Source organism: Neovison vison, chromosome 3 (genome assembly GCF_020171115.1).
Source record: "Neovison vison isolate M4711 chromosome 3, ASM_NN_V1, whole genome shotgun sequence".
NCBI lineage: Eukaryota > Metazoa > Chordata > Mammalia > Carnivora > Mustelidae > Neogale > Neogale vison.
The window spans coordinates 39,560,507-39,581,388 of NC_058093.1; the positions used below are offsets into that span (position 1 = coordinate 39,560,507).

Sequence of the window (20,882 nt, forward strand, 5' to 3'; positions counted from 1 at the left end):
AGGACCTCATTTTCCTGGAACTGGACCTTCCCAATCGCCCATGGCCGCTCCCTCTGTTGGGCCAATTCTGCAAACATTTCTATCGCTTCTGTGTGCCAGATGGCGTGTTAATTGTTAGGGAAACTAGAATCAATGAGATGTGATTTCTGTCCCCAGAAGCACACAGAGCCGGTCGCCTCCTGGGGGAGAGCCATCATCAATGTCCTGTGGTCAGTGGATGGTAGCAGACGCTGGGTGCTCCCTGCACTCGGCAGAAAGTCAACATTCAGGATCTTTAGTTGTTAAGATCCTATAAAAAGTGTCTGTGACTCCGCACAGCCAGCCAGCTCTGATCATCTGGTGTTGCCAGGAGTGTTGACCGAGAATCTCAGGGATCTTGGAGACACTGACCATACACACAACACACATTCTAGGTACTGGTACTTCTGGAGTTAGTAATCCTACTTCTAGGATTTGATGCTGAGAAGCAATCAGAAATTCACAGATATATATACATGGGCATTTATTGCAGTGTTCTTAAGAAATCTAAATGGGGGCACCTGGGTGGCTCAGTTGGCGAAGCATCCAGCCCTTGATTACAACTGAGGTCATAATCTCAGGGTCGTGAGATCGAACCCCATATTGGGCTCCACACTGCACGTAGAGCCTGCTTAAGATTCTCTCTCTCCCTCTCTCCCTCTGCCCCTCTCTAAAAAAATAAAGAAAACCTTACTTGCTAAAAAAAATAATAATAATAAATGCCCAAAGTAGGAGGCTGTTTACATAATTATATATTCATACAACACAGCATTGACAATGACATTTTTGAAGAATGTTTAATACATGAGGAGAGCTTCACAGTATATTGCTAAGTGAAAAGGCAAATTTTTTTAAAAGATTTTATTTATTTGACAGACAGATCACAAGTAGGCAGAGAAGCAAACAGAAAGAGAGAGAGAGGGGAAAGCAGGCTCCCCGCTGAGCAGAGAGCCCGATGTGGGGCTCGATCCCAGGACCCTGGGATCATGACCTGAGCCGAAGGCAGAGGCTTTAACCCACTGAGCCTCCCAGGTGCCCCAAAAACCCAATTATAAAACAGGGTAGATCCAGCCTGCTGGTCACTTACAGTGATCCCAAGGTACATATTTGCATTTTTTTAAGGTTTTATTTATTTATAAATAATAACACAGCGAGAGAGGGAACACAAGCAGGGGGTGTAGGAGAGGGAGAAGCAGGCTCCCCGCTGAGCGGGAGCCCCACTCAAGGCTCGATCCCAGGGTGAGCCAAGGCAGACGCTAAGGTGTGAGCCACCCAGCTGCCCCTAATTGCAATTTTTTTTTCCAATTTATTTCCTAATTGCAATTTTTTAAAGTGAAAAGATATCAGATGTTAATAGTGCTTGTGTCTAGGTATTGGGAGGGCAGGACGCTCTAGATATAGTCCATATATTTTCCTAATTTTTCATGATAAACATTAACTGCTTTTTTTTTTTTTTAAGATTGTATTTATTTGACAGAGATCACAAGTAGGCAGAGAGGCAGGCAGAAAGATGGGGAAGCAGGCTCCCTGCTGAGCAGAGAGCCGGATGCGGGGCTCGATTCCAGGACCCTGGGATCATGACCCAAGCCGAAGGCAGAGGCTTTAACTCATGGAGCCACCCAGGTGCCCCTACTGCTTTTTTAATCAAGAAAAGAAAGATTGAGGGGCGCCTGGGTGGCTCAGTCATTAGGTGTCTGCCTTTGGCTCAGACCATTATCCCAGGATCCTGGGATCAAATCCCACATCTGGCCCTGCTCAGCAGGAAGCCTGCTTCACCCTCTCCCACTCCCCCTGTTTGTGTTCCCTCTCTCACTGTGTCTCTCTGTCAAATAAATAAAACCTTAAAAAAAAAAAAAAAAAAGATTGAAAATAAAAAGACGGTCACCCTGCACAGCTCAGGGCCCTCCCTCACCCCAGCATCCTATCTGCTCCCCCAACCCTCCCTCAGCCTATTTCCTCTGCAAACCGCACCCCCTCACCTCACCCCCTCTGTGGGTTCTGGATCCCTCCCCTCCGCCCACTGTCCAAACTTGGTGCCATCATTTAACACCTCATTTCCTCCACCTTCACCCTCCCCTCCTACTACTTTCCTTCCCCAGGCCTTCCTTCAGACAGGCTCCCAGGTCCCCGGCCCCCCTTGGCCAGGGCCTCTCTGCCTGCTTCCCTGCCCCCTCCCCTCCCTTCCAGCAGTGACCTCAAGTTCCTCCTGCCACATCTATCCATGACCTTGCAGCTTCCTTTTTTTTTTTTTAATTGAAATTCAATTAGCCAACATCTAGAACATCATTTGTCTCAGCTGTAGTTCAGTAACTCATCAGCTGCAGTTTCCAACCCTAGAGGATGCTCAGCGTCACTCTTGTGGTTGTTGTCACTGCCAACCCACCTCCTGGTCACCCTCCTACCCCCACACCCTGCTGCCATGTAGGCTTGGCCCTAAACTCCCCCTCTGTCAACTAAAATGCCCCTTTTGTGGCCCCTACCCATCCCGCCTCTCCACGGGGTTTCCTTGCACACTGCTGACACCCAGATTTCACTCTCTAGACTTTGCCCCAAGCCCGAGGGGTGTCCCCACAACACCCCAAGTCAGTACTTCCTAGGAGAACACCACTGTCTTCTGAGCCCCCTGCTTCAGGGAATGGCATTAACACCCCCAAACATGCAATTCAGAATCCTACCCCGTGGCCCGCCAAGCCCTCTCCTTCTGCTCTCCCTGCTCTGCCCTCCAGAGCCACGTCTTCCCCCAAAATGGTGCCCCCTGCCACTCTCTGTTTCTAGCACAGAATGGCATTACCACAGAATGGCATTTCGGTGATTCCTGTTTCCCCCCACCCCCGGGATCAAATCTAACAAAACCCTGGCTGACAGTTGACCCTGTCAGTTGACTCCCTCCTCCGCTCCCCAACACCCAACACCTCCGGCCTCAAAGCGCCCCAGGACACCCTTTCCCCTCTAGCCCAGAGTTTTTGTGGTGCCTTAAATCTTTCTGTAACAATGCAGCGTTTTGTTTGTTTCCGCCTCTGTATCTGCCTCATGATGTTACCTCTGTTGGAAAATTTTCCCTCCTTTGGCCCCAGGCAGCCCTAGCTCAGAGTTCAGGCCTGGCTGAAAGCCACACACACACATACACAGACACACACAGAGCCTTTCCTGCCCTTTAGGGTGGCTTAGCGTCTGTTTGTCTTTGCCACTGGAACTGACATTCAAGAACAGCTATCTCCTAGGACCCAACCCTGGGCAGAGGGCCACAGGCCCACCCCGCAGTGTCTCCCACCAAGCCCTCGCTGGGCAGGTGGCTGGTGTCTCCTTGATGAAGAGAAGCGAGCTCTGGGCCCACCTGGAGAGCCTTCCTCAGCATCTGCTGTCAAGGCTGAACGAGGAGCTACTGTCCATCCCGCCATCTCCCGACTGGCCCAGGCCCCCTGTCTCCGGCTCCCGGCCTGGGGGTCCAGCACAATGAGGCGCCCAGTCCGTGTCTGCTGCATGAATGGGTCTCCACTGACCCGGGTGCTGGCAGGCGTGCGGGCACCATTCAGCGGGTGATGCGGAGAGAAGGCTCCCAGGCCTGGGCCTGCCTAACTCTTCCTGTCATGGCTGACATGACATGTCATGTCTTTCCTGACTGCCTTCGTCCCTTCACTCCTCCTCCGAGGAAAAACCAGAAGATTGGTGCCTTGAATTGTTTGGTTGAAATGTCATGTTCCCATGTCCCCCAAATCCAGAAGATCTCATCCGTGTGTTATAATGACATGAAGCCATATATCCCTGTAAATGAATAGGAGCTAACAGGATACTTTCTAATTTTGCCAATGCCCTCAAATATGTTTAATGTCTGCTAGGAATTTCAGGTACTTCTACTTCCTTGTGTCTGTTTGTGTTGCCGCTCAGTAGTCAGCAAATACCTCCTGGCTATCTGTATTTATTGCTGTTTCTCATTTTTTTTCCTCCAGACTGGAAGATTGTCCCATTTCTCCCCAGATGACCCAGCGCTCCCGAAACGGCAGCCTCCCATCCCTGACAAGCGCCCACCGTCCTGTCTACAATGGTGCTCAGACCGGTGCTTCCGAGTCTGGCATCTCTGCTTCGGGTAAGAAGCAGCGTGGGGGCTAGGAGGCAGCTCAGGGGTGCTGATGATGCCCAGAATCAGAATCAAAGGAAGCAGCTGCACTTAGAGACCCAGAAAGGCCTCAGCCTCGCACCTGATCTCCCCCACTGCGCTGCGTCACACAGGCCCACAGGCCCACAGGCCCACAACCGCACAGCCATGCATGACTGCCGGCTTTTCCTCTAAACCCCCTTGTCTCAAAGCACCATGTGTGCTGCCCACGTCCACAGATGAGTCGGGCAAGATTTCTGCTCACGGAAAGCTGCGTTCGATGTGCAATTTCAAAATAGTCATCTCAGAAAAACGGACATTCCTGACCGAGATTTTGGTGCATCCAGCTCGGGTGTTGAGGCAGTCGGCCACCTGTTCAAGGGCTGGTCTGAGACAGAAACGCGCCAGGAGAAGCCAGGAGAAACGGCCGCAAGAGCCAAAACATTTTGAAACATCTCATTGAATTCCCCAGAGACTGATGGGGGATAAAAGGATTTTGTTAGATGCCAGAAAAAAATAGATGTGCTTTGAATCAGAAACGTACAAAGTATTTTTTTTCAATTCACAAGAGGAAATTAAAAGGATATGAGCAGGCCAGATAAGGCTAATCTCCATTGAAAGAGGAAAAACAACAGAGGAGCAGGTCAGATTCTGGGATGAGAAACATCGAACTTCTATAATCTGCTCACTGTTGGATTCCAGCGCTTCCAAAGCCAGTTCAAAGCAGAAGGCTGGTCACAGACCAGAGGACAGCCCAGTTGTTGAGTCTGGGGGACAGTCTCCTGGTTAGGCACAGTTTTAGAGGTTTCGCCAACTGGGCTCATGTGTTATTAGAGCTGTAAACATTAATACGCCTTCATTGAAAGGTGATTAAGCTCCACCATCTGTCCAGAAATTTCTGCTACCAGGATGGAGGTTTTAGGTGGTCTAACCACCTTTGCCGATTTAACCAAATGCCATTGAGTTAAAAGGTGATTTCAAGCTCTATAGACCTGGAGTTCCCTAAAGTTGTATTTAGGGTAATTTATTTATCAGGTACATCCTTGCTTTACCAAAGCGACCACCAGGACGATCCTCTGTCTGACACAATTCTCAGTATGGTCCTGTGTTTTGGAAAGATTTAGCATGGATTACCTATAGGAGGGACGTATTTGAGGTTGCCACAGATGGAGTAGCTGCATGGCAACTGGTTTTCCTGGAGATGGTGATGTCATTGTGATTTTCAAGAATAATTCATGGTGGCCCTGACAAAGTCAAGGCACTGGCCAATCCTGGTTCCTCACATGAAAACAGTGAGCAGCCTTGGTGATCAGCCAGTGCCTCTCCCTGGGGAGGTAGCAGCCCTCTATATGGGCCAGCTGGAGGCAGGGCAGCCGCTTGGCCCAAGTTGCTGAATGCTGAGACCATATTCCCTCTGTCCCCTCCTCCTGCATGTTTCCTCTCTGCTTAGGAAAGTCTGGCTGGGACCCCCTGCCCGACTCTATCCATCAACTCCCCACCACCCCCCACCTCAGTGGGCTCCAAACTAGCTGCCTTCAGTCCACCAGTCAGAAACCAGCCATATTAACCTCTCTCCCCAGCTCTGCCCAGCCTGCACTCTGACTCAGGACAGCCCTCCCTCTCCTCCTGGTCTTGTTGCTGCCATCACTCTCTCTTCTGATCCAGCCTCTACATGAGGATGGAAAGCAAGTAGGCTTGGGCTTACGTGCTTAGAATGCGCATAACCAGAGACTAGTTCTGAGGCTGCCTCTGGGCTCAGCAGATATAAGACGGCCTGAGAGGAAGAGGACAGTGGTGGGCCAGGTGGCCTCGTTGTCTTCTGTGATATTCCCTCCCTGTCAAAAGCCTAGAGCTACGTGGCGCCTGGGTGGCTCAGTTGGCTGGGCCATTGCCTTCAGCTCAGGTCATGATCCCAGAACTGTGGGATCAAGTCCCATGTCGGACTTCCCCTCCTCTGTAGGGAGTCTGCTTCTGCCTCTCCCTCTGCTTGTGCTCTCTCTGTCAAATAAATAAATAAAATCTTAAAAAAAAAAAAAAAAAAAAAAGCCTAGAGCTGACTTCCTGTGGACCCTTCCATCCATACGGTCCTGCTTCTCTGGCCTTTTTTCCCACTTCTGTGTTCTCGCTCTCCTGTCCCCCCATCCCAGTCTGGCCTCACCCAGCTACTCCTCAGAGGCCCCTCACATGTGACTTGTGACTGAGTCTAGACCCCTGGCCTGCGCTCGTGCTGGGAACTCCTGCCCCACCTCAGACCCAGTGAGAAGCCGCCACGGTGGCCTCCAGCCCGTTTGCTCAGGAAGCTCTTCACACCTCTGCGTTTGGTCAGTGTGAAGGTGAAATCTCATGATGAGGAAACTGTGGGGCCCCCCAACCGCTTGATCAGTTGACCGCGGGGCCAGAAAGTACATTCTTTTTAAGCAGAGGACTTTAGCCCCACGGAGCCAAAATGAAATAGCTCCCAAAAGGAAAAAGCCAAGAATGTGCCTTCGAATCTTGTAAGACACTGGCCTCAAGAAAGTTAGTCTCATTCCCCCATCAACTGGGGCTATCTTTGGATATCAAAGTCCTATGCTTTGTCAGTGGCCTGGACTGAAAATGCCCAGCCCTGTCAGAAATGGATCCACAGGTGAGGAAGCAGTACACTTCATCCCAGGAAGCCTCCAGGACGTGCACACAGCTGCTGGGTCCCGCCAGTCCCCAGCTTCCAGTGGTGGGAGCTCTGAAGGCCGGCACTGTGACGTTCAGTGGAGAGAGAGGGAAGGAGAATAGGGGTGACTACCTCTGTAGGGAGGAGGAGACCGAACCGAAAAGACGCCAGAGGGTTTCAGGAGAACTCAGCATAGCTCCTCCTCTCTCCTGCCAGGGGGCTTTTCCGCCCAGCCCCCTAACCTGGCCCTCTGCCCACACCCACCTGGGAAAGCTCCTGATCCTGGGGGACTGTCTGTCCCTGGGCTCCATTCCCTGGCGTGGGATTTTCTCTGTGTGTTGCCCAGCACACAACCATACACCTAAATGCTATCTCCTGGGCCCGATTAGAAGCCCATGGAGCAGAGCGCACAGACAAGCAGGCCAGTGTCCACTGGACATCAGGTGAGAGACATCTCCATTTCCAGTTCCAGTCCCAGCTCGAGGAGGAGACTGTCCGGTATGGTTTGTAAATAAAGCCACCCATTGGGTTCCATCCCGGAAACAGATTCCCTATTCTAGTAAGACCATTACCTAGGAGTCCAAGCTGCAAAGAGGAGATTATATTTAAGATAAAGTAGAGGCCACGTTGCAAAGGAACCAGGGAGGTTTTTAAACGAAAGAGCTGAAAGGAGCTTGGGTTAAGGAAGCCGCAAATCTGGACTTCGGTCACAGAATGGTTCTGGCATGGCATGGACCCCTTTGGCTGGAGAAAGAGAAGAGAAGAGAAGTGGGGCCAGAGAGAAGGGGGTCATGGCATTTGAAATCCAGAAGAGGCTCTAGGCAGAGCTCCCTGACCGGTCATAGGGGACTTCTCTGTCACTCCCCTGTGAAAGGTCTACAGGATGACCCCATCCTTGGCCTTGATGTCTGTAGGATCCCTGCTGGGAATGAGGGCCATTCCTGCCCCTGTGGGTGGGCTGAGGGATTCAGGCCTGAAAGGCCTGGGGCAGTTCAGGGGGAAAAGAGCCCACCCCTGGGATTGCTGAATTAGATAGATAAAAATACAGGACACCCCAGGGGAACCTGGGTAGCTCCATTGGTTAAGCATCTGATGACTCTGGATCTCAGCACAGGTGTTGATCTTGGAGTTGTGCATCTGAGAGGCCAGGGGGGCCAGGAGAAGTAACAGGGCTGGAGGTCTCAGCTTCCCGGTGCTGGTGTGCTCCAGCTGGACCACTCACGCTGCACCTCCAGGTTGTAAGTCCACCAGGTGGTCCCCTGGAAGTTCTCAGGCTGTGCAAGGAAGCAAGTCCTCATCCGTCAGCTCCAGGGAGCTATCAGGAGCTAGCCTGGGCACGTGCTTTTCTTGGCTTTTTGGTCTAGCCCAATAAGGAACATCCTCAAGGAGGTTCCAGAAGCAGAGTTGACTGAACTCTCTCTCCTCCCCAGCCACCGCGGACATCAGGCCAGGAGAATGGTTGCCAGCAGGACCTCAGGGAGAGGTTCGCCTGTCCTCCGCAGAAGTCCCCAGCCAGGCCCCAGGCGGTGGAGCAACCACCAGGTAAAGATGGGGGTTGTCCCAGGAGGGCTCTCTCTGGTCCAGCCTCTGACTTTGATCTCAAAGGAGTATTTCTCCGGGGCCTGAAGCCCGGTAGGGGGGTGGGGGGGAGGTCACCGCACCTGTTAACCTCAGAGCCCAAGGGGAGTTACCTGCCCCCTGGGTATTACCAGTTTTCAGACCGGAAGGAGAAGAAACTCATAAACATGCCCAAGGGACTTGTTTTAAGAACTGCAGGCTGAACACATTCATGGGGACCAGTGATTTGTAGTGACCTGTGAACAGTGTCCGATCCCAACTATTTGTTTTTAGAGAAGGTGGGATGGAGGGGAAAGACGGCGAACAGGATTAGTGAAATTGTTTGGCTCCGATGTCACCCTCCTAAACGAGAAACTGGATCCCACACAGAAAAAAAGGTGTTTTCTCTTCCTCTGCACCAAATGAATGCGGCCTGGCCTCCAAGAGGTCACTTGGGGGTTCTTTAGGAGCTAGGAAGTCTGGGTCTCCTTTCGGATCTGAGGCAGACCGCTCAGGGAGAGGGTCATAGCCGGGGTGTCAGACCCAAGCCCAGGGCTAGGCTCCCCGGCTGCCCCCCGCCACTTCCTCCTGGCCACGCGGTATCCTGCAGCCGGAGTCGTTCCAAGATGGCGAAGCCAACCTCCTGCACGAAAGCCCTGGACCCTAGCCGGGTTTCCCATGGTGACACGCTCAGAGTCCCTGAATTAGAGGGGTTTTGCCTTCTCTAATCCTGTGCCTCCGCCTTTCTGCCGAACTGGGAAGTGTTGGCAGGAGTGTGTCTGCGGTGAGCAGGACCCTGGCCGCTGGGGTGATGGCTGACCTTGACCCCACCCGGAGCACTGTGGAGCAAAAGGACTGCCTCCCAGACCCCTGAGACCTGCAGCTCTTTTCCCCTCACAGTGTGCAGGGCCCAATAGAACCTGCCCACTGGGCCTCCCCTAACTCAGGCCTGGCCGCCCTCCTTGCAGCTCCACAGAGGGAAGCCACAGAAACAGCAGTTCCTGCTGAGTTTCAAACCACAGGAGCCCCTAGCTGCCAAGGCCGCCCCTGGACAGGCAGAAGGCCTAGCAGAGTGGGTTCCCACAGGGCAGCAAGTCCAAGAGTGGGCTGCAGCTGCTCCCCCTCTCCCAGCAGACAGCACCCCCTAGCCTGCCTTTCCCATTCGGCTAGGCAGAGGCACTGCGTACCAAGGCAGTCGGAGCTCCCAGGGGGCAGCAGAACTCTGTGGGGTGGAGCCAAAGGACTTTGGGACCTGGACTGGGGTGGGGGGGTTGGTCCCCTGACCAGCTGGGGACCCAGGGAGCCACCTCCCCCACCTGGCAGAATGGCTAAAGCTGTGCCCCGGGATTGGAAGTGCCCGAGACCCACAGGCTGGCCCACAGGTCAGGGGTTCTCTGGCTCTTGGCATCCTCCTGAAGTGGGGGGCTCAAAAGGAGAGACCTTGGAGGGCTGGGCCAGAGCTGAGGCTGGGCCCCTGCCGCGCTTGCCCTCTGCGCCCGGGTCGGGACCCAGAAATAGTCCCCCTTCTCAGCCAGGCCACACCTGCCCTCCCACCACGAGCACCGGGTCTGTGGCCTTCCTGAAAGGCAGAATTCATTTCTGAGGCTTAATAGAGACAGTCCTCTCTCCCAGAGCAAGTGTTTTCAGAGCAGGGGACCCCCAAAGGCCCTCCTGAGAAACATTCCCCCTGGTGACACCAAGTGGAGTGACCCAATTGGCCCTCCAAGGTCCTGCTGGCACAAATCCCCCATGGGGTTCGGTCCGTGGGTGCTCTTGCCCTAATGGCTGTCATGTGAATTCAACTCTTATTTTAAGTCTGGGAGGAGTGGGGTGGGTTCTGTTTGAGGAAGAGGAGGATGGAAAGGGAAGAAGGAGACAGCTGGTCCCCCACCTTGCTTCCCCTCTGGCTATGTGACCACCACCTGCCAAATTCTCTCCCCACCCCCAGCCTTCCCCCCATCCCCCGCTGCTCCAGGTTTCCGCTAAGCACCCCTTCCTTCCTCCTGACCCAAGTCCAGTCACACAGCCCCGTTCCCTCCCCAGTCCCTGAGTGCCTCCCGCCTGTCCTAAAAGACAAGGGCCATGGGGAGGGTGTGTGTCCCCTTGTCCCCACCTGGTACCGAGCAGGCTCTCAAAATCTCTGGTGGATGAATCAGGAGAAAGGGAGAGAGAATGGCCCTCTGCGTGGCTTGAGTGGGGGACGTTTGTCCCTCCGCTTTCCCCAGCTCCTCTCTCTCTCTGTCCTTAGAGTGAGGACAGCCCCTTGCCCCTCCGCTTTCCCCAGCTCCTCTCTCTCTCTGTCCTTAGAGTGAGGACAGCCCCTTGCCCCAGGAGACGCGCCAGTGGGTGGGCGCTGCTTGACTGACTGCCCGTTTCCCCATGGAAGGCCCTGGAGCTGCGGTGTGGGGAAATGGTAGGTTGAACGATACTCTCTTCGTTTAACCCCAGAGAGGAGGTGGTTTGAAGACAACGGAAGCTCCAGCTCCACTCCACTGGCTTCTAGTCCCTGATCTTGCTGGGAAATTGCCTTCCTAAAAGGCAGAGGGTTAAAGCTTCAGGCTCCGTGAGCCCACTGCCTCCATCCCCCTCCATATACCCAAGTGTTCCTGTTCCCATGTTCCCTGTCTGCTTCTCAGAGTCCTTACCATCGAGCAGCCCGAGAACCATTGTGTTAAGCAGGGCCCTGCAGAGAGGAGCCCGCCCGACCGGCTGGCAGGCATTGGCCTGGCTGGTGCCTCCCTCTGTCCCAGGGAGCCACGGGGGAGCAGGTTCCCAGATCCAGGCCTGGGCCCAGCTCAGAAACAGACAGGGTCAAAGTTTCTGTTGTGCCACCAACAGGAAATGACTCTTCAGCAAGTATTACGGCTTTTAGAACGTGAAGAAGACAGATTTTACATATATCTAGATATGCTTTATCTCCCCGCATTTGTCCCCAGAGGGCATGCGGCAGCTGTGAGGACCCCTCCAGTGCCTCCCACTAAAAGAAACTGGAAACTGAGAACAAGCAAGTCAGGGGAATGAAGACAGGAGCCCGGCGTGTTCACGTGCACAAACACGTGCATACGCTCGCACACACGTGAACTGTTGGCTGGTGTGTGTATTTGCCTTCATCCGGTGTCACCCCACGCCTTGCTGCTTTCTGGGCTCTGGTGTAGCGTGGACGAAATCTCCATGGCTGTGACCAAGACCCCTTGGCGAGCCCCGACGAGCAGTTCTCTGAGGGGACCCCAGAGCACACGCCATCCGTACCTTCCTGCAGACAATGGTCCCAGAGAGCTGAAGGGACACAGGGTCCCCCGCCCTGGGGAACGCTCAGCTGGGAGATGATGACTCAGCAGCATTCCAAACACAAGTACAGATTAAATATCTCCAGAAGCCTCTGATTGCTCTTCCCCTCCACACAATGCTCCCATTGATGAGCTGAGATCATCTCTGTGGGCCCTGCCTCTCTAATAAATAATTCGTCTATCTTGCAGGCCACCTCCCAGTTTACCCATACCGTGAAGTTTACCTACTATTCAGCACCATTATTCCCATCGCAATTGACTTTCCCCTATCACAGGTCATTGCCGTCCTGAATCTCCTGTCCAGGTGCTTTTCCTGCCCTGCCATAATCCGGCCTCATCTCCTCCTAAACCATCACCATTTCCTGGCTCTGGCTCCCTGCTGCTCAGACTGCTGAGCTCACCCTTTGAGGGGCCTGGGGGCCCAGAGGCCACACTGGCCAGCCCCCCCCCACACCCCGACCCCGCCTCACATGGTCCTCATCCCTACAGGAGTCAGAAGCAGTGATCAGTACCTTCAGTCAACAGCACCACCTGCTGCAGCAGCCTCCCACATGGTTTGGGCTCCACCAAGCCAAGGAGGGGCTCTTTGGTGCCCTCCAGCCCCAGAGAAGGAGCCAGAAGGAGCCCCTGTCTGAGGGTGTTCTTCTCCCCAGCAGCAAGGTTACCATGGCCAAACAAAGGTCATGCCCAGGGCCAAGAAGAGGCTGATTTTGAAGGTGTACTAGTCAGGGTTCTCCAGAGAAAGAGAACTAACAGAGAGGGGGTGGGCAGGAGGGGCTGGTTGTAAGGATTTGGCTCACATGATTTTAGACACTTGGCCAGTCCAAACTCTACACGGTAGGCCCACAAGCTAGAGACCCAGGGAAGAGTTGCAATTGAAGTCCAAAGGCAGTCTTCTGGCACCATTCCTTCCTACCCAGAGGAGAGCAATCTTTGACTCTTCGTGCCCTCAACTGCTGAGATGAGACCCACCCACACTGCGGAGGAGAATGTACTGTGCTCAAGATCCACCTATTTAAATGTTAATCTCATCCAAAAAACACCTGCACATAAGTATCCAGAATCACGTTTGACCGAATATTTAGGCATCGTGGCCCAACAAAGTTGATTCATAAAATGAACGCACACATAAGAGTTTTCATAACACATCGCCAAACCGCTCTCCCAAAGGGTGGAGACCTTTTCTGGTTGCCTGGGGGTAGGGAGATTATAGATTCCTAGCCCTGCGACCCAGACCTTTTCTCCCTTCACTTCTTACCCACTCACCTCAGCGTTCCCCATCCCCACAAGCTGACCTTGCTGCCCCTTGGCTCTAAGGCCCCGTGCAGTGAAGCTGCCCAACCGTCCCAGGCCTTCCCAGCTAGCTCCTTCAAATCTGGCCTCCCTGTCCCATGACTCTGTGATGGACATCACTGGTGACCCAAGGCTACCACCCATGGCCAGGAATAGCTGCCAGTGCTCCCTGAGTAGTCTGTGCTAGTTTCTCATAGTGATTCCTTCTTAAAATGTAAGAGGTCTATGTTTTAACTGAGCCCCCCAGGTGACCCCAATAAGGCTAACTTTAAAATGGTCAAGATGGTAACTTTTTTTCTCTTGGAATTACCTTTATTTTTTAATTTTTAATTTAAATTCAATTAATTAACATATAGAATATTATTAATTTCAGAGGTAGAGTTCAGTGATTCATCAGTGGCATAGAACACCCAGTGCTCATTCCATCATGTGCCCTCCTTAATGTCCATCACCCAGTTCTTCCACACTCCCACCCCTTCCCCTCCAGCAGCCCTGTTTGTTTCCTATGATTAAGAGTCTCTTATGGTTTGTGTCCCTCTCTGATTTCATCTTATTTTACATCCCCCCTCCCTCCCCTGTTTTGTTTCTTAAGGGCCATGTACGAGTAATAATCAACTGCTATAACAAAAATCAAAACATCAAAATTAGAATAGCAAAATAGGGGAGAAAAGTCATTTGAACCACATAATATTAAAAGAAAACTACCTTGGGGCACCTGGCTGGCTCAGTCAGTAGAGCACAAGGCTCTTGATCCTGGGCTAATGAGTTCAAGCCCCAAGCTGGCATAGAGCTTACTTACTCACATACATACATATGTACATGGTTTTAAATTTTAAAAAATCATTTAAACTTTAATAAAATGCTGTAGGGTTAAATCTCCCACATCATTTTTCTTCTCTTTTTTTTTAAGATTTTATTTATTTATCAAAGTATGAAAGAGAGCACTAGCAGGGGGACGAGTATCCTTTTCAATCTGGTATCAAAGATTTCTTGCCTAGGGCCGCCTGGATGGCTCAGTTAAGTGGCTGACTCCAGATTTCCACTCAGGTCATGATCTCAGGGTCCTGGCATCGAGCCCCATGTTGGGCTCCACGCTCAGCAGGAATCCGCTTCAGGATTCTCCCTCTCCCTCAGTTTCTGCCCCCACCCCCGGCCTGCTTGCTCACTCTCTCTCTCTAAAATAAATAAATCTTTTTTTTTTTAATTTATTCATTTGAGAGAGAGAGAGAGAGAAAGCATGAGTAGGTGGAGGGGCAGAGGGAGAAGCAGACTCCCCACTGAACAGAAAGCCCAACTCAGGACTCAATCCTAGGACCCTGGGATCATGACCCAAGCTGAAGGCAGACACTTAACCACCTGAGCCACTCAGGCACCCTTAAAATAAATAAATCTTTTTTAAAAATAAATAAATAAGAGATGCCTGAGTGGCTCAGCTCAGCAGACCCGAGTGTCTGCCCTCGGCTCAGGTCATGATCCCAGGGTCCTGGGATTGAGCCCCACATTGGGCTTCCTGGTCAGCGGGGAGCCTGCTTCTCCCTCTCTCTGCTGCTCCCCCTGCTTGTGCTCATTCTCTCTTTCTCTGTCAAATAAATAAAATATTTCTAAAATAAATAATCAACTAATTTTTAAAAAAGGACATTTCCTACTTAAAGTATGGGCACTTTTTATGCCACTTTTCTCCTAAATTTGAATTTGGAAATTTTTCAGATGTTTAAGTTTTATTTTTCTAATGATTAAAATATTCTCCCTGTAAAAAAAGAAGGGAGGGAAGGAAGGAGGGAAGGAAGGGGCTATGGAAATATAGAATTGATTCAAATAAGAAATTTCAGTTTCAGGGCACCTGGGTGGCTCAGTGGGTTAAAGCCTCTGCCTTCGGCTCCAGTCATGATCCCAGGGTCCTGGGATCGAGCCCCACATCTAGCTTTCTGCTCAGCAGGGAGCCTACTTCCCCCTCTCTCAGCCTGCCTCTCTACCTACTTGTGATCTCTGTCAAATAAATAAATAAAATCTTTTAAAAAAAGAAAGAAAGAAAGAAATTCCAGTTTCCTTCCAGGTCCCACTCCCCAGAGCCAAAACCGCCATTTAAGGGGCCTGCAATTGACCTCAGCACAGCCTCCCTTGCAAAATCATCACAGCTATTTGAGAGACAGGTGGGGAAACTGAGGCTCTCCAAAGGTCGGCATACTTGCCTGCGTTCAGTCACCAGCTGGAGAGTCGCAGAGCAGGACTGAGGGTCTGGGCCCTCCCAGGGAGCACAACCCCTGCCCCCCGCACCTGCCTCCACTTCCCACTCTGTGTGTGCACACACACGCACAGGCATGCTTCCCCCACTGTTCACTGAGGGGGGCCTGACTCACTCTCCTAGCTCAACAGCTGTTTGGTGCACACCAACTGTATGAAGCCCACGGACTAAGGGACCCGCTTAGGGCAGGGGAGACAGACCTGCCATGGACAGAGCGCGTGCCCAGCTGCTAGCTGAGCCGATGTGTCCAGTGAATGTGTCCATTCACTGGGGATGGCAACCCCGAGTGACAGCCTGGGACTCTGGTCTTTGGAGTTACAATCAGGAAAATGGCGTGTAGATAGCAGGGACCCCAGAAGTCGAGGTGGGAGCAAGGTATAGACAGCTTCATGACAGCCAGACAGCAAAGGGCTGGGTAGGGGGGGATCCCACAGAGCCAGGCCCCCACTCCTAGGACTTCTTGTCTAACGGTGCCAAGCTGAGGGTGCCAGCTCCAAGACTAGCCCACCGCATCTCTGGGAGGCCACCCTTCAGGGCTGGCAGCCCGGTGGTATATGGAGAAGAGCTGGCTAGGAGATCCACTGGGCTCAGATCTTGGCCTCACAACCTGCGCGTTATGCATGTGGCCTTGGGAAAGTTCACAAATGTGGGGCCTCAGTTTCTCCATCCGAAAAACGGGGAAGTAATGCCTGGCCCCCCTCCCACCACCCACAGGAGTGTTTGGGGGCTAAATGTCACCCTCTTTGCGTGGCCCTGGCCACCACATCTAAAATTAGTTTTCTATTGCTGCTCTAACAGATGACCTCAAGCGTAGAAACCTGAACACACAAAGGTATGGCCTCACAGTCCAGTCGGTCAGAAGCCCCACACCGCTCTCATGGGGCTGGAATAGAAGTGTGCACAGGACACACAGCTTCCCGAGTTCCATAGGAAAATCTTTTCTCTGCCTTTTCTGGCTTCTGGAGGCCGCCTGCCTTCTTTGACTCCCGGCCCCTTCCACCGTCTTCAAAGCCAGGCAGGCAGGCATCTCTGTGCCCTTCTTCACAGTCATACTTCCTTCTCTTTCTTCTTCTGCCACCTCTCCCACTTTTTCTTTTTATGATTTTATTTGTCAGAGAGAGAGAGAGGGAGAGAGAGCACAAGGAGGGGGAGCAGCAGGCAGAGGGGGAAGGGGCTCCCCACTGAGCAAGGAACCCGATGTGCGACTCAATCCCAGGACCCTGGGATCATGACCTGAGCCAAAGGCAGATGCTTTACCAACTGAGCCACCCAGGTGGCCCTCCCTCTCCCACTTTTAAGGACCCTCCTGGTTTCCGTGGGCTCACCCTGATAGTCTAGAATAATCTCCCTGTGGCAAAGTCAGAAGATTTGCTACCTCTGTTCCACTGCAGTTACATTCTCCTTTGTCATAAAAGGTCCCAGGGAGTAGGACAGAATGGGGGACAGTTACTCTGCCGGCCACTCTTCCCTGGCCATCCTACCTCACACTTCAAGAATCCCCCAGGCTCCCAGTCCCCCAACTCCTCCGTAGCCTTTAATTCCTTTTTTTTTTTTTTTTTTTTTTAATCTTCCTCCTCCTGTAGAGTGTGTGTTCCCTGGGGGCAGGGATGTATGCCCCCGGGTGCCCTGCCCTACCCCACCCCTACCCTGTGCCCAGGGCCATGCCTGTCTGGCCTCTTGGTGCTCAGACAGGGAGTTCCTTTCTTCTCCTGCGACTCCCCTAAGTATGCAGTAGCCCTGACTGTAGACTGTGCGTTTCCTTCCAGGGAATTTACATCAGCCTTCCCCTGCGAGCCCCGGACCCCCAGCACGCCGGCAATCCTGGACCTGAACCCACCCAAGGCCAAGGCATCCACTCTGGCCCCTCGGTTCTCTCCGTGCGGCCCCCAGCAGGCCAGCCGCCCTGGCTCCGTGTTGTCCTCCACAAGGGGCCCACAGAGTAAGTCAGACCAGAGGGCAGGGCGCTGTGTTTGTCTGGGCCCCGCAGGCCAAAGGGAAAGCCAGGGCCCTCGCCAGTGTCTCCTCCTGCCCTAGAAACCAGTTCTCCACTCATCTTCCCATGTATGCCATTGCCATGAGCCTTGGGGGCTCACACACAGCCCGGCAGACGGGGACCATCTGGGCAATGTCGCTCAGAGCAAAGACTCCCCCCACCTCTGTGGAACTTGTGTGGTTGCCCCTGGAACCTGGACCTGCCTTCCAGTGGGGGGCAGCCGACAGCTACTCAGGCAGCCTGGAAACCAAACCAGAGCAGGTGCCTTGGAGGCGGCCACCCCAGTGACTGAGGGTAGGGGGGCCCTGGGGGCCTCCCTCCTGCCATTTTAGACACTGGAGAGACCACTTCCTCTCTCTATCCCCTCCTAGCCTGGGCCAGTTGGCCACCTCCTCCACTCCCCAGCTGAGCCTGGACCTTTCTAAAGAGTCTTAACTAAAAATAAGGGAGGGAGGCCTGGCTGGTGTAGTCAGAGGAGAACATGACCCTTGATCTCAGGGTCGTAGGTTCGAGCCCCAGGCTGGATATAGTGATTACTTAAAAATAAAATGTTTTTTAAAATAAATAAATAAAAGAAATCAAAATAAAGGAAAACAAAAGTGAAAAAGAGGATGTCAAGCAACAAAAAAATCTGTCACACTCAGGATATATGCATTTCTGCCATTGTACTGCCCCGCACTCTCCCTGCCCCCATCATTTCCTGCCGAAGCCCCAGGCATTCTGGTCAACCCGAGACCTGCTGGGCTAGCCATGTGGTTAATGGGCCGTGCCTGGAAAGCCGGCCCAGCCCTCCCTCTTCTCCGGCGCCTCTCTGGGGGTTAACATGGAGCCAAGCCCCAGCCCCTGCTACCCTCCCCACCGTCCGCAGCAGCGGTGCAGCTCCTACTGCTGCTTCACACGGGCCGAAGGAAGCACCTGCAGGTGCCAGGAGCTCATGGCCGGAGAGAGGTGGCTGGGCCCAGCCCCGGCGGGCAGTAACTGCAGCAGCAACAGCCGGGACCCTGCGGGCTCCTCCGGGCCCTGCCCGTGCCTGATAGCTCAGCTAGCAGCAGACCCGTGTCCCATGGCCTCGACAAACAACAAAACCATTGCCCGCAGACTCAGCGAGTACCCCCCGCCAAGCTGCCTGCTTCCTGGGAGGAAAGAGCATGGCCACGTGAGGCGTGTCCGGGCCGCAGAGCCGGTGACCTGGGGGAAGGGAAGGTTCTCTGTATTCTGTCTGCACAGAGCCAGCTGAAAGAAGGGCCTATACGAGACAGAGGGGACTCTGTGTGGATGCCGCCTCCGTGCTGGCAGCTGGCGCGGGCTTTTCTTCTCCAGGGAGCCCATCTTACAGGAAGTGAGGACAGTTCCTTCCCCGGTGTCACCATCCCGTTGCCTGAGAACCAGCCAGCTTCCCCCTCTGGCCCAGCGGGCAGCTGCAGGTGACAGATGTGGAGAGACAGTGGTCCACAAGCCCCCAGGTGGCTTCGGGAGCTGAGGCAAGGCTGGCTGTCCCAGCAGTCCCCTCCACGGGCTCCTGTCGCTGCCCGTCTCAGGTTGTCCCCTCACGCACAGAGGAACGTGGCTGGTAGGCAGCATGAACCCCACCAGTGAGCTCTTCACCTCAGGAGCCTGTGCAGAGGAGGGGGGACACCTGAAAACCCAGCCAGGGAAGGCGGGGGCAGGACTAGGCCTCGTTGAAACCAGCACTCCTCTCTCCGGCCAGCTGGGAGAAAAACTGTGGGGACTTAGGACAAGGGACACCCATCCTCAAGCCATATTCCGGAGCACCAGATCGGTTGTTCTCGTCCTCTTTTGAAATCTGGTAAAACTGTGATCTAGTCCCAGATACAGCTTAGAAGCCCCAGCCGCTCTCGATCTTCTGCACACGTGTTTTAAAGGCCTCCTAGGGCTGGCTGACCGTGTAACCCGCTGTCCTCTTGTAAGATTGTAAACACAAGAAGTTCCAATGGCAAAATGACTAGTCCCCGCTGGGGAGGATTGTGCTGGCCCCTTGCGGAGGGTGACGTCAGAGCCTGTGTCCTAGGACAGAGCCAGCAATGTCACCCAAGCGAGGAGCAGGATCTGACCTCTCCTGAAATAGGAGTATTTGAAATAAAAGTATCAATATTTAGATGGTACTTGGGTGTGGTATGGGCTGTGTGTGTGTGTGTGTGTGTGTGTGTGTGTGTGTGAATAAAATTGGGTATTATCCCCCAGGCACTCCGTCTGCCCTGACTATGCCGTTAGTGAAGACATCTTTGTGGTCCAACAGGACAAAAATAGAAGATAAGCATTGCATTTTCCAGTGGCCTCCTCAGCAGAGGGGGTAGACCGAAGAACAGTAGAGCAGGCAAGTGGCCGGGTCACCCTCAAGATGTCTGTGAACCCATCAGAGGCTAGGACCCTGGGTTAATCTTGTGAGCTCTTGGCAGTAGCCACCAAGGGGGGCGCGTGAGAACTCTGTGGTTCTGAAACTGGCCCAGAGGCCACATCCAGATTCTCTAGAAATGTCTGAGCCCCTCTGTGTTCCTGGGGAAGAAAGCTGTGGAGAGCAAGGCCCTACCTTCTTCTTGGGAATGTCCACCTCCAGGCTCTCTCCACCTCCTGACTTGGAGATACTAAGAGAAAACGTCAAGGCTTATTTCCAGTACCTGTTGACAAGGTCACACAGGGAAAGCAGAGACTGGGTCCCTGAGATGGGGTCACTCCATGGTGAGACTTTAAAGAGTGGCTGCAGATGAACAGCAGGGAAACATGATGGAAAAATCTCTCCTGGTCTCCCCAGTAAATCCACTCCCTTTCAGATTCCTCAGATGCCGCTGACTGGCACAGCCTTTCCCGTCTCCAGAAATCTGGAAGGACGAGAAGAGTAATGGGTTCCCCTCGTCTCCATGGTATCAAGGCAACTGCTGTTTCTCCCCCAGACCTACAGATGGGCTAAAAACCTGATTTGTAAACATCTGGCCACTTCGGGAGAAGAAAAAAGTCTTTTAGAGATTTGGGAAGTAGCCAGCTCTGTGTCAGACGACACTGAAATCACCAGGTACAGCCCGAGTGGTTCTCTGGGCTAAGTAAATACCGCCCCGTCTCCACACCATGCCCTGGGAGAGTCCTCTCACCGGCACACGCGTCCACATCCCTAGGCTGATGGCCAGCAAGAACCTTGGTAAAACACCAGCAGCTTCTTCATAAACATCCCGGCTGTCTGCTGGCCTCGCTGATTTGGCTGGGGTCACACATGAACATGACCTACGGGAGAGAATCAAGGACACGGGTAAATGCAGATGGTTTCAAAGGTCATCTGGACATCTGCTCGTACAGCCGACTCCTAGGATTTGCCCATGAAACCCACCCAGGGAGCCACGGTGGAGAGCCTGTAGAAATTTTGAGAATGGTGGGCCCTCGGGAAGATCCCTTCTTCCCCCGGAAGCTGACCGCAGCTCTCCAGGTTCCTGGCCCCCTAATCTCTCCCGAGTAGAACTCGATCTCATTTTGCTTCCTTCACAGCAAGGTGTCAATGCCTGACAACAGCTTAAATTATGACCCTTGGTGGGAATACAATAGACAGGTGGAGGTTTGAGATCCAGTCCGATCCCAGAGGTCAATCACTCAGTAGGTTGGGAAGGATTTAGCCCAAATCAAAAGAAAAAAACCAGAAACAAAGGCACAGGTACGATTAATGCATAAATTCCATGACAAACTTTTTTAATTAAAACAAGAGCTGACCCTGTGCTTATAGGCTCTTACCTTGCATGCCAAATCCTAAT

At 53.1% G+C, this 20,882-nt stretch overlaps 1 protein-coding gene across 4 annotated transcripts in view; it reads left to right on the forward strand.

The window, feature by feature from the left end:
* ARMC9 (armadillo repeat containing 9) overlaps positions 1-19,253 on the forward strand; it is a 155,146-nt gene extending 135,893 nt beyond the window's left edge. For 3 of the 4 annotated variants that reach the window (XM_044241836.1, XM_044241837.1, XM_044241838.1), the window contains 3 exons: positions 3,966-4,102; positions 8,189-8,300; positions 16,904-19,253. In XM_044241836.1, the coding sequence (XP_044097771.1) occupies positions 3,966-4,102; positions 8,189-8,300; positions 16,904-17,171 (517 nt within the window). In that variant the 3' untranslated portion in view covers positions 17,172-19,253. The remainder of the gene's footprint in view (positions 1-3,965; positions 4,103-8,188; positions 8,301-16,903) is intronic. The other variant, XM_044241839.1, reaches the window with a different exon arrangement.
* The last annotated feature ends 1,629 nt before the right edge of the window (positions 19,254-20,882 follow it).